This window comes from Tachysurus vachellii, chromosome 26 (assembly GCF_030014155.1).
Source record: "Tachysurus vachellii isolate PV-2020 chromosome 26, HZAU_Pvac_v1, whole genome shotgun sequence".
Taxonomy (NCBI): Eukaryota; Metazoa; Chordata; class Actinopteri; order Siluriformes; family Bagridae; genus Tachysurus; species Tachysurus vachellii.
This window is the reverse complement of record NC_083485.1, coordinates 9430991-9443301: the sequence shown is the minus strand read 5'-3', so window position 1 is coordinate 9443301 and position 12311 is coordinate 9430991. Positions and strand designations below refer to the sequence as shown.

General features: G+C 40.7%; 1 protein-coding gene across 11 annotated transcripts in view; it reads left to right on the top strand.

Moving 5' to 3' along the window:
* phldb1a (pleckstrin homology-like domain, family B, member 1a) overlaps positions 1-12311 on the top strand; it is a 47553-nt gene that overhangs the window by 18377 nt on the left and 16865 nt on the right. For 9 of the 11 annotated variants that reach the window (XM_060862502.1, XM_060862497.1, XM_060862500.1 and 6 more), the window contains exons 5-8: positions 4394-4519; positions 5841-7108; positions 11539-11778; positions 12023-12160. In XM_060862502.1, coding sequence (XP_060718485.1) covers positions 4394-4519; positions 5841-7108; positions 11539-11778; positions 12023-12160 — 1772 coding nt within the window. Of the gene's footprint in view, positions 1-474; positions 917-4393; positions 4520-5551; positions 5683-5840; positions 7109-11538; positions 11779-12022; positions 12161-12311 lie in introns of those variants that run through there. The other 2 variants (XM_060862506.1, XM_060862508.1) reach the window with 2 other exon arrangements.

Below are 12311 nucleotides of genomic sequence, written 5' to 3'. Positions count from 1 at the left end.
TTGAGTGTCTGTGCATGTCAGTTCAATTCATTACAGAAGCAATTTAGTAACAAATGGTTGGTGTTAATGTTATTCAGCAGATTGGTGGCCGCCTCCTCCCCTTATTTTACGCTCTGCATGACAATAATATCGCTTATGGGCAAGAGGGAGAGACAGAGAAAGAGAGGGAGAGACAGACAGAAAGAGAGAGAGAGAGAGGTTGGGAGGGGGGAGAGAGAGAGGTTGGGAGGGGGAGAGACAGAGAGAGGGGGAGACAGACAGAGAGAGAGGGTGAGAGAAAGAGAGAGAGAGAGAGAGCGACCAAGAGTGAGGGAGAGAGAGACAGAGACAGAGAGAGACAGAGGGAGAGAGGGAGAGAGGGGGGGAGAGAGAGAGAGGGAGGGAGAGAGAGAGAGGGAGGGAGGGAGAGATAGAGAGGGAGGGAGAGAGAGAGAGAGGGAGGGAACAGCCGGCATTGGGACAGCTGTTCAAAACCCTGTCGCCTTTGGTCAGCCGTCTGGCCAACTAGTATTAACCCCAGCTCTTTCTTTCTCTAACAAAACTCTTTTCTTATTGGTTAATTCTGTACAAACTTTACGTGCGTGAGAAGATAGACTTTTTTTTTCTTACCCTACAAGTTGACAGAGGCAGGTGCTTGTTATCCGGTGAGCATATGGACAGTTTTTTTTCTTTGCTTGGGTTCAGTTTGTAGCTTTATCAGTCTGACAGGTGGACCGTAGACATCTGGCATTATCTTTTGTGTGAAAAGCAAAGTCAATAAGTGGACTGACATTACCATAACAAAGCCACTTGAGAGTAAGACGTTCGGGGAGGTGCACAAGCTTCACAGCGTCCTGAGAGGACACGAGTTTGGATATTCCAGAAAAAGGTCTCATCATCTCCTGTGATTTCTAATGTTTGACATCCGTATATAGATGTAAGTAAATCATTTCTCCAATTATATATGATGTGAATTGCGCTCATATCATTGACTTTTTGCAGTGTAAAGAAACAAACCAGTGTCCTTCAATCAGTTCACTGTGTAACTCAGTTGCCTAAAACAGAGAGGACAGAAACTCATTGAGATTTCAACACCTTTAGTTTTTAAACATTTTGAAATGAATCGATTATTTTTGTGGCTTGTTCCACTTTTGAATGCTTTAAGGAGAGGACCATATTTCTGCTTGTTTGAAAAGAAAACAGATAAAACTCAATTCACTGAAAAATACTGATTCAATTCATCTCTAGTTAAGAGCTTTAGGTAAACTGGTCATTTGTATTAATGTATTTATACCGATTAATCTCTGATTGCTAAGTGCGTGGGTTCAAAATGTAAATAATATTTTCACTCCTTGTTCCTGTCAAGTTCCTGCCGATGTCCAAAAAGCTCAACCACCACGACCTACATTTGCAGATAGAGTAAATTTCATATAGGTTTACCATGTTCAACCTTCATAAGAATTAGATTTATTGTCATTAGGCACTGCAAACTAAGGAACCAGTATAAAGCTAAAAGTTATATCAAAAAAACATCCTAAATTCATAAAGATCTGAAACCATTTCATTTCGCTTATTCTGAGTGACTTTATTATCTTATCGTGTAAGAGATTGAAAGCCAAGTTATAAAACTAAAACATGCAACATTCAGCTCATAATGATTTATGACATTTATATTTGACTTATGCTGAGTGACATCATAATGTTACTGAAGTACTCTGCTTGTTGCAGCGGAGCGCTGTGTAAAGGCTAGAGGATGTTCGCATTAGATTTCCATATTGTGAGTGACTTATCATGTTACACCGGTACTCTACTTGTTATTAGAACTGGAACCCTGTGTGTCCAGTGTGCCAGCGAGCTGATGTTTGGTTTTTATTAAGCTTTTGTGAACAAAACAAATGACAAGGCCTATCCAAACAATTCCCATCCGAATATGTTTATGCTAAGCCCATGGATGAAACCATTTCCGTTTTTTTTTAGCGTATATTGCAGATTATTTGTACATTTTGTCTATTCCTTGCATGTACCTCACAAGAATTCACAATAGTTCACCTACTGATACATATGGTTTAAAAAGTTCATAACCATTCTCAAACAGTGGTGTCATTTTTAAAATATATTTAATTAATATACGTTACATAAAGGAATAAAACACAGAGGACTTAAAAAAAGAAATCTTTTCCATACATTCATACTCTCAAAGTTTAGTGTTTGTCAGTTAAAAAGAGAAGTGAGCCCAGAAACACTGCTTGTAGCATAAATTACATATTCATTATGTTTATGTAACAAGTATTAGTTTAGAGGAAGTTTACAACTTGGGGTCGATCCTATGATCCTGCATAGCATATATTTCCCATGTGATATTGGATCAGATGTTGCATTCAGTCATGCTGGATTCATGCCGTTTAATACCATATTCTGACCCTACCATCTGCATGTTGCAGAAGAAATCAAGATTAATTTGACCAGACAACATTTTTCCAATCTTTGCCTTTCCAGTTACATTGAACCACAGCTTCATTTTCCTGTTTTGGGCTGAAAGGAGTCAAAGCCAATGTGGTGGTCTTTTCCTATCACATCCACCTCAAGGGTTAACATGTTGTGCATTCTGAGAAGCTTTTCTGCTCATTTGTTTAGTTACTCTAGACATATCAATTGTTCTTCTCTGATCTCTTTTATCATTCTAGTTGTTTCCATCTACTGGATATATATTTTTTTGGTTTTCGCACCATTTTGCTTTCAAACCTTAATGGCTGCTTTGTTCAAAAACTTTCACAGGGTAAAGCTTGTGACAGTTTGTGCCACTTCTGTCCATCTAGTAATCAGAGAAATGAGCTGTGTTTTTAGGATAGACGACCTAATTTATCTTGTATGTAACAGGTATTAGAGTACAAGAGGTTTTCAACTTAGGACTTAACTAGGCCATATTGCACCTGATATAAGTTCATATGTTGCATTGATTTGTCCTTGCTATCAGTGACCCTATCGCGAGACATAAATATATGTTTTAATCAAAAGAAAGGACAGCATCACTATCAATTTGCAGAGAAAGTCAGAGACGGCCCAGGACATGCTTTGAATATGAATCACGTTGTTGTATATGCATAATCCATTTTGGGCTCTGGGCCTGAGTTATTGTTTTCGAGCATCAGGGTTAAATCAAAGTTGCCTTAGCTAGTGCAGGTGTGACAGCTCATATCTGGTGCTCTAAGCCCATGGTGTGATTTGCATCCTTCATGTTAGTCTTGTGCTTCCTGTACTGTCACTGTTCATTATGAAATGGAGGCCTGAGTCATAATTTATGGCCACGGTTGCAAACACCATATTGATTCCCCGGTCTCCTTAATCACTGCACAGCACAGCAGTAAGTGGTGGGTGTGGGTGTGTGTTTGTTTGTGTTAATGTGTATTTGTGTACATATACCTGAAACTGTAGTTCCCTTAAACTCTTGGGAGATATATAGATTTTTTTTAAGGTTTAATTATTCACACTTGCACATTACAGTAAAATTCAATGATTTATATTCCTGTTAAATAATACAAATTGAATAAGAGAATTCAAACTAACTACCTATACACACAACCTACTGTATGAAAGAAGTCTCCATGTATCCTACATACACAACCTATGAAAGAAATCTCCATGTATTTCCGAAACTTTAAAACAAAGTGACAATTTGTTTGAGGTTGTATGGAGTTTATTTGTCTTTATTGCACTTTCCCATTCACATACATACACAGTCATAACGATGCCATGACTACCGTATTTCCATCATCCCCCTGACGGAGAATGTTTCTTATTGACCTTTATCTAGCCTTTACTAACTATTTCGCCCCGATTAGTCTTGTGCTTAATGTAATGAAGATGCAAAATGTAAATATGGCATAAAGTAAGGATGGATGAATTAAAAAAATAAAATAAAATACTTACTAATAATCCCTACATGAAATGAGCTTTGCGGATTTACAAACAATAATACAAGTAATACAAGTAAGCAATTAATGATGCCCAATAAAAATACCTCCCAGACATTCATGCATAGTTTTATAACTTTAGGAAGTGTAATGAAGAATTTTTGCAAATATTATGGATCCAGTTGAGGATGGAGTTATTTATAAATACAGTGTGACTTCACATGGTTGGTTGCGATGTGCGTGTGAATCAGTGGTCAGTCACGGCACAAAGAAACACCACGTTCATTTACACGAGGGTGTATATGTCAGAGCTGTTATGTATTTACCACATCCATAACTGCCTGGTCAAGGGTCACTGTGGTTTAGATTTGTTAAAAAAGGTTACAGTTACAAAGAAAATAATAACTAACAGGATTAGCCCCTCACACCCCTCTAGTTTTTTTCTTTTGTTTGTTCATTTGGTTATGCTAATTCCTCTGTCATTCCCCGCCACTGTGTCACAGGGTGCATGCTGTGTTTTGGCCAGACTGCATTTTTCCGCTTCAACCACCCAGAGGAGGCTCTCAGAATGAAAAGCATGATGCCAGGGGGAAATGGTGGGCTCAGCAGCATTTACAGAGGACATTCAGGTAGACCTTCTGAGTTACTGTATATCATGCCTACAAATACTAATTCACTACTGCAAAGCAGTATTTATTCTAAGTTAAAATTTTGTCATATGAATTGATACAGTATGATGATGTAAGCTCGAGCTTCGGAGAGCGGGGTAATCATCTTTATGTTGGCATGCATACTAAGAGGCTTTGATCCTGTAATCCAGAAGAGTTTTAGTTGCAAGCTCCGTTTAGATGATTACAGAATTTTTTTGTTGCAAGCAACCAAATGCTGATTTTTAATTGGAGAATTGTTGGATGGAAAAGTACTGCGTGTGTTTTCTTTCTTTAGTTTACACTGAAAAGTTTTAGTTTGCACTGGAGGTAAGTCTAGAAGGAGACAAGTGACTCCACTGAGGAACCTCTAAGGAACCTTCTCTTTGAATGTGTAGTCTTTGGAAAAGGCCCTTTGGCTTTGACCCTATTATGAGGAATTTTCTAACAATGTTGAAGCCATTGAAGATTTGACATTTATGGCAAGTGCAGGGTTGAAGTCAAAAATGCTGCTTTGTTTGGTGTCTGTGTGTGGCAAAGTTTTTTTGTGAATAAATACACTGTATTAGCATATACGGTGTATTAGCATATATAGCGACTATTCATTCATTCATCTTCTACCGCTTATCCGAACTACCTCGGGTCACGGGGAGCCTGTGCCTATCTCAGGCGTCATCGGGCATCAAGGCAGGATACACCCTGGACGGAGTGCCAACCCATCGCAGAGAAAAAGAGATAAAAGAGATTGTTTATTCCAAGATTTCATAAAAAAGCCTCTAAGAGCCCTTATGAGACTGTAGGCCATAGCTGCAGCAGTGTGGGGGGAGAATTCACGGTTGTGGGAAGGACTGTGTGGTGGAGAGTGGCACAGTGTGAGTAGTATGAGTCATGCTGTAATTCAGGGTCTATTATTCTTTGTCCTTTCTGACCTTTGTACTGAGGGAGACAGCATGGCATGCCACACCCAGTTCCTTGTCTGCATGTGTGTGGCCTTGGAGATATGAGGTGGGGTAATTGTATGTGTCTGTGTGTGTGGCTGCATGTGCATATGTGTGTTGTTAAACACAGAGACAGGGAGGAAGGAATAAATGATTAAGCATGTGTTTGCTTAACCTTTTCTTGACTAGGCATAGTGTACATATGCGGTAAGTATAATCTGCAGGTGCTAAACATTAATTGTGATTGGCTACAGTAACTAAAGCAAATCATTGTTACTATGTATTATATAAAAATAAGTTTCAATTACTTTTTTCTCAAATTTATGAAATTAATACAAATATATAAATGTGATTCTTTCCTACAGAGCCACATGGTGTTCTCAATGGAAACCACCAGCCTGTGCCTCATGAAAGGGTTCGTCCAGGCCATGGCCCTCTGGCCCGCTCTATAGAGAAGGACCTTCAGGACATCATGGATTCTTTAACTCTGACTGACTCTCAGGCATCCTCAACTGAGGCTGGAAAACACCCTGAGCACCCCATTCCACACTCACCTCTTTCCCCCATGTTCAATGGTGGTAGCCGCTACGTCCTCTCCTCTCCAGCCAGCCCTGAAACCATGTCTGTGGGATCCAGCTATGAAAATACCACTCCTTCTTTCTCTCCTATTTCATCTCCTTCAATTGCCAGCAGTCCTGGCACTCGTGTGGACCTTGCAAACTCTTCTTCACACTCAACTTTCCGCCATCACACAGTCCAGCCCCCAGTTCCTCAGCCACGGCAATCAGCAGCACGTATTGGCACTAGCAGCGGGGGACGAAAGGTACAGGAAAGTCCTAGGCTTCCCAGAAAATCCTTGACAGATACTCCACCAAGTCACCAAGGCCAAAACCAGGATGTTCAGGTCAGAGGAGGTCCAGAAGGCTCACATTCGGTTTTTGGTTTCACTGGAGATGCCGCCAGGATCAGGAATTTCAGTTCTTCTTCCTCCTCAAGTCCTAGATCAAGTACAGGCTCAACTTTCCAGGAGAGTCCCACAGTTGATGTTGGAGTTCAGTCTATCCAGGCCAATTCACGCTCACTTGTTCCACCAGAGCGTCCCCAGTCCACCCGTCTAGCAATCGAACCAACTAACAGCACTCCAGTCCGAGAACGTCCCCCTCCCAGTCCCTCGACTCCACGTTATGTGCTGCAAGGAGTCCCGGTCCTACCCGGAGCCCTACCTGGGGTATCCCCAACAATTCGGAGCCAGACAAAAAAGGGTGTACCAGAGAGCCCTCGACAGCATAGACAAGTCATAGTAGGAGGAGACGCTCCTGGAATAAGGGGGCTACGGGCCAGAAGCCCTTCTCCTGTGTCTGCTGTACCAAATGACCAAACTACTTGCAGTGGGAGGCAAAAAGTGGGTGCCGGAGTTAATCAAATCCCAGGTTTGAGTACCCAGGTTGGGATTTCTCCGCTCAACAGTCCCCGTAGTCAGAGGAAGAACCCCACAGAAACATGGACCATTCAACCCAGGGCACGGGAACGTAAGAACAGCATTTCAGAAATCAATGACGATGAGGACGAACTGCTGGAGTACCATCGCTGGCAGCGGGATGAGAGAATAAAAGAACAAGAAATGGAGAGACTGGTGGGTGTGTTTCAGTGTTCTCTATATTCGGGTGAGATTATGTGTATGATGCGTAAATTAAATCCATAAAAACCAGACACGGTGGCCAGCATACATCAAATCTGAGTGCCGAGATGCCTAGATGAACACAGCTTTGCGTGCATAATTAGAGGAGGTGTTTTTAAAGTGAGGTAGAATTTTCCACATCGGATTCTGTGGCTTGTGGTGGGTGGTGATGCGGGGTTTATAGCAAAAGCACAGATAAGAGTAGCACATCAATGTAAATTCCTGAGTGTCTTGTAAAATGCCATGGGCAGAGGGTGTGGCAATGTGAATGCTATATTTACCCAACGTGGCCTTGAAGCATTAAACTGCTTATACACACATGCTTCCCCATGATCTAATTGCTTAAACACAGTCACCAGTGTTACCCTATAATTTTCTGAACACTTTATTCCCTGATGTTTCTTTAATACCAAAGCTGGTCCAACCCACAAATGCTTACCCCATATTATCCCTAGACAATCCCTTATTTTCATATTAATGTGTTTTTCAATTGATAATTACTATTCCTGGGACACAGACTGCTCTTATGTTTCTCTCCAAAATTATCCAGATTCTTAAGTCCACAATGCGCACACACTCACAAACAGAGTCCTAATTATGAGCTGCCGAGCAGCTGTCACTGCAGAGACACATTCCTCTTATTCCCTTTAGAAAAACTATTTTTGACAACAGTGAAATTAATACATGTAAATTTCCAAGAAAAATCATGAGCTTTGAATAAACCCCATTAGTTCTCTGCTGTAATCATTCCATAATAATGCAGGATAGAAACTTGATTTATAGGTTGAATTTTGGATATAGTCTAAATGATGTCTATGTCTCTGTGGTTACGAGTGAAATGCATCAGATTTATTAGCACCTTCTGACAGTTTCCTTGTTACCCAAAATGTTTGAGTCATACTCCATAACTTAGCTGTAAGTGGATCTGAGTTATATAATGAAGATACTGCATCTGTCTGCATCAAATACTTTTTTTTTAAATAAATGCTGGCCACAACGATGACCTCACACAGGATGTGAGTAAACTGAATGTAAGACAAGGGAAAGAGAGTGACTCAAGGAAAGAGGAAAAACGAGTGGTGGAAAATTACCCAAAATGTCTCAAAATGCTTATTAAAACATTTGGACTTGTAAGAGCAACTTATCTGATTACCTTTCCCCTGTGCCAGGATCCCAATAACAAATAATTTGATTCAGTTTTTTATTGTCATTATGGGAAATCTGGTTTTCAGCATGGCTCCAACAGAAGCAGACATATCAGACAAAAAGTAAAATCAGCTTAAATAACAAAAAAAAGACAGTAAATCACAGTATATAAGGCAGTAAATGTTGTTAGCACACACGTCCTCTGTTTTGTCCAAGTATACTCAATATTTAGTTCTATTTAAAGAAAAATCTGCATTTTTTAGAATTATTTTAGGTGAAATGCTGTGAGTGGGTTGGTGTCGGTGTCTCAGTGTATGAATGTTTAAAAAGGGTGAGCGTCACTAAGGATTCTGGGTCGTGGCCCACTTGGCTCATTGCCATGCATACTCTGTTCTGTCGTGCCACAGTCTGCAACATCCTGCTTCTGTTATCATGAAAGAACCACACACATATACCCACTCATTCACTCTCTCTCACACACACACACACACACACACACACACACACACACACACACACACACTTTACCATTCCTGTGACAGTCCATTGCAATTAATTAATCAGCTATTCTATCTTTGTAGTTACGTGGTTCCTATAAAGATATAAAAACAATCTCTCTCTCAAACACACACACACACACACACATACACACACACTCACACACACACACCGAGATCAAAGTCCAATGAGGGATACTCTCTCACTTTCATCTCAAGGAGTTCTAAGATGTTTGGTATTGGAGGTCACTAGTTCTTCTTCCTGACTGTGTCACCGTGGAAACTAAGAAGAATACAAACCGACTGCAGATCACAGGCGGCCACTAGAGGGCAGCATGTCACCATGATTACTGTACCATACACAGCACTTAAGAGTTCCTTCATTGTTTACTTGTTTTCAGAAGAATGGTTCGAATTGCATTTCAGGTCATGCAAAATAGTTTCATACTCTCAAAAACAACCATTCACGTTCTTCTAACGAGGCAAAGTACAAACTCTTTAGAGACAAGCGTTTGTACCTTTAAAATGCCAGTTTTATTATTTGCTTTGATTAAATTACCTGTTTCACAACCGATCCAGTGATAGCTGTAGATTTCATTCTCTGATCAGTTCATTCTCTGTCCCTCTATTGTCAGGCTCTCACACATTACAGTGTCTGCTTCTCTGTGTGTGTGCGTGTGTGTGTCTGTGTTTATATCTGTATGTAAGTGAGAGAGAGTAATTGATAGACTGTTTACTGCTTGCCTCATTAGCAGCATTTGGCTACCAGTGAACATTGTTACTCCTGTTCTCAAATCACCCTCACTAATACTATCACCTCCTTCCTGGCTAGACAGTAATCCCCTCTCACACTAAACACCCAGTACTTGAGTAGTTTGGAAACAAGCTTTGACACAAAGGTAATTTAAAACATGTTATTCTGACCTGCATGCTTGTTTGGTCGTTCTCTTTCGAACCCCGAGGGCGAGTGTTTATTGGGAGCTAAAGGAGAGCTCTCGTAATAAAGTGGGCTGCGCACACATACAGTGTATGTGGAACCCTTTTGTGTTTGTTTGGGCAGAAGCATCTTTACCAAGCATGCCAGCTGAGCTGACACTCTCTTTGTTAAGGAAAATGTTGTTGCTTAGCTACACTGCAGTCGGCATTTACGGGCGCTGCCTTTCTGTCTCCTCAGCAAGAGAGCGCATGTGAGAATCCTGGCACTCGTTTTAAGATATTGATTTCAGAGCAAAGATATGATCAGTATAACTAAATTTGACAAACACTGCACGTTAAAGGTTGACATTGGGAAAATGAATATCAGCCTGATATTATATGTATTATATATTTAAATATTAGCCTGTTCTGGCATACATATTGACTAGATACAAACCTCTGAAATAAGGAAAGCAAATATACACTAGGCTGTACGTTTTCATCTCCTAAATTTCAGCTGGAAAATGACAATCTCTGTGAAATATTATAATTATAATTCAGACTCATGCTGAAATTCTAGAGCATAATAATTGTTAGTGAGGATGTAATATATTTTATCCATTTTTTTGTCTTATCATTTGTCTTTGTTGTTGTTAATTCAAAATGTCTGTAATTGATAGGCCCCTATTGTTTTTTTTTTATGTGTATATACAGTATGTGTACATTTTATGTACAAATTGGCCCTTTTTCTAGTATAGGTTGTGAGTGGGAGAGAAGATCAAGTACACGGGTAGAGAACTTAAAAAAAATAAAATAAATAAATAAAAGTTACTATATTGGTCTACTTCAGGACACTGGCTGTGTAATGACATCTAAAGACTTTATTCTCACATACATACATTAACTCATTAAAATGGTAGTAGTAGAGTTGGTTTGTTTTAGATTGTGACTGACTGAATGCTTGCATTTTTTTAAAGACAGAAATGACATGAATTGTAGAGGTCTCCTGTTCTTTGTGGTGGTGCTCTTGTTAGCGCACGCTGCTCTGTCGTGTTATTTTAGTCATGCAGAAGCGTAGCGCTAGTGTCAGCTAGCAAGGCAGCTTTGGGTATTGTCAGCTGCCTGTGTGAAGTATAATAAGGTCCAGTTCATAGAGCATTGCAGATCAGCAAGCCAGGACTCAGACAAAGGGAGAAGATGAACTGAGAGTGGTAGAAAAGAGAGTAGAGCGAGAGAGAGAGCGAGAGAGAGAGCGAGAGAGATCAGAGTTGGTGACATATGTGGAGTGGCAGCAACAGCTGACTACTGTAGTAGGGGTGAGAGGTCACATTAGTCCACAAGTTGGGGGGTCACTGAGACTTGCACAGTAGGGGAGCTGGTTTTTGTGTGTGTGTGCGAGACCATGAGTTTATACAACTGCTACAGGACCAGAGTTCTCTTAGCAGAAACAAGGTAGTCAGAGACGATTATTTATCTGTTTGTGTTGATGTGACATTATCCTGCCATGCTGTTTACAGATGGATGTTTTATGTTATGCTTATAAGTACAGTGTTCATGTTAAATTAAGGTGCTGGCATGGCGAGTTAGTGGCCACAGCTTATCTCAGATTTCAGTCAGCAGGATCTGCTTAAAACAGACCACGTTGCACAAAGACATAGCACTTCCAAAGCCTTAACAGGATCATTTCAAATGCATGTGCATGTAGCTGGAGATGATTTTAGACTGAATTTTGACCTTTGTCTCCTTTTCTTTGTTAGGTTTCTAGTTATTTGTTTGTTCAGGAGACCACCCTGATTCTGAATTGTGTGTGTGTGTCTGTGTGTAAAGGAAAGACAGAGGCTAGAGACCATTCTGAGCTTGTGTGCCGAGTATAATAAAGGGGACCCTGTGGTAGACATGGAGACAGGGAGGGCAGGCCAGTTCCCTGGGACAGAGGGCCAGCGACCTGGCCCCGACCTGGTGGGTGTGGCAGTCCAGCACTCACATGCTCACACACATCGACTGGGTGAGTGTGATGACGAGAACCAGAAAGAGGAGTGTAGCAGCACTGAGAGTCAGCACCAGGAGGTATGACACACTTCTATACACATACAAACATATGCATTAACATTCAGGCAAGTAGGAACTCATAGACTCCTATACTTTAAAGTTTTTTCTCTCCTATACCTGAAACCCACAGAAAAGCGCAGTGACTTTTTTCAGAGACTTTTTTTTTTTTTTAAGTTTGTATAGTACCTGTAAAACTTTTGTTCTATCTTTATCTTCTCTATCTTTCTTTGTATCTCACAATCTTTTTCACACTCCCCCTCAGCATGAGGACACTGCCGGAATGGGGCAGCAGGAGCTGGGTTATCTAGTGGAGGAGCGGGTCAGGATTCTGGCTCGAGTAGAGGAGCTAAAAGCTCGGGTCACTGAGCTGGAGCAGCAGCTACAGGATTCCAGACAAGAGGTCAGACTTCCACTACACCTCCTCCTGCTGTAATGCAAGGCACAGACCTAGTTAAATGATGTGCAGTTTCAATAGTACTTGAAGACCTATTGTAGCATTAGGCATGTTTCCTGTCATGTACAGTACTTGAAGTTTGAAGCTTAATTATGTG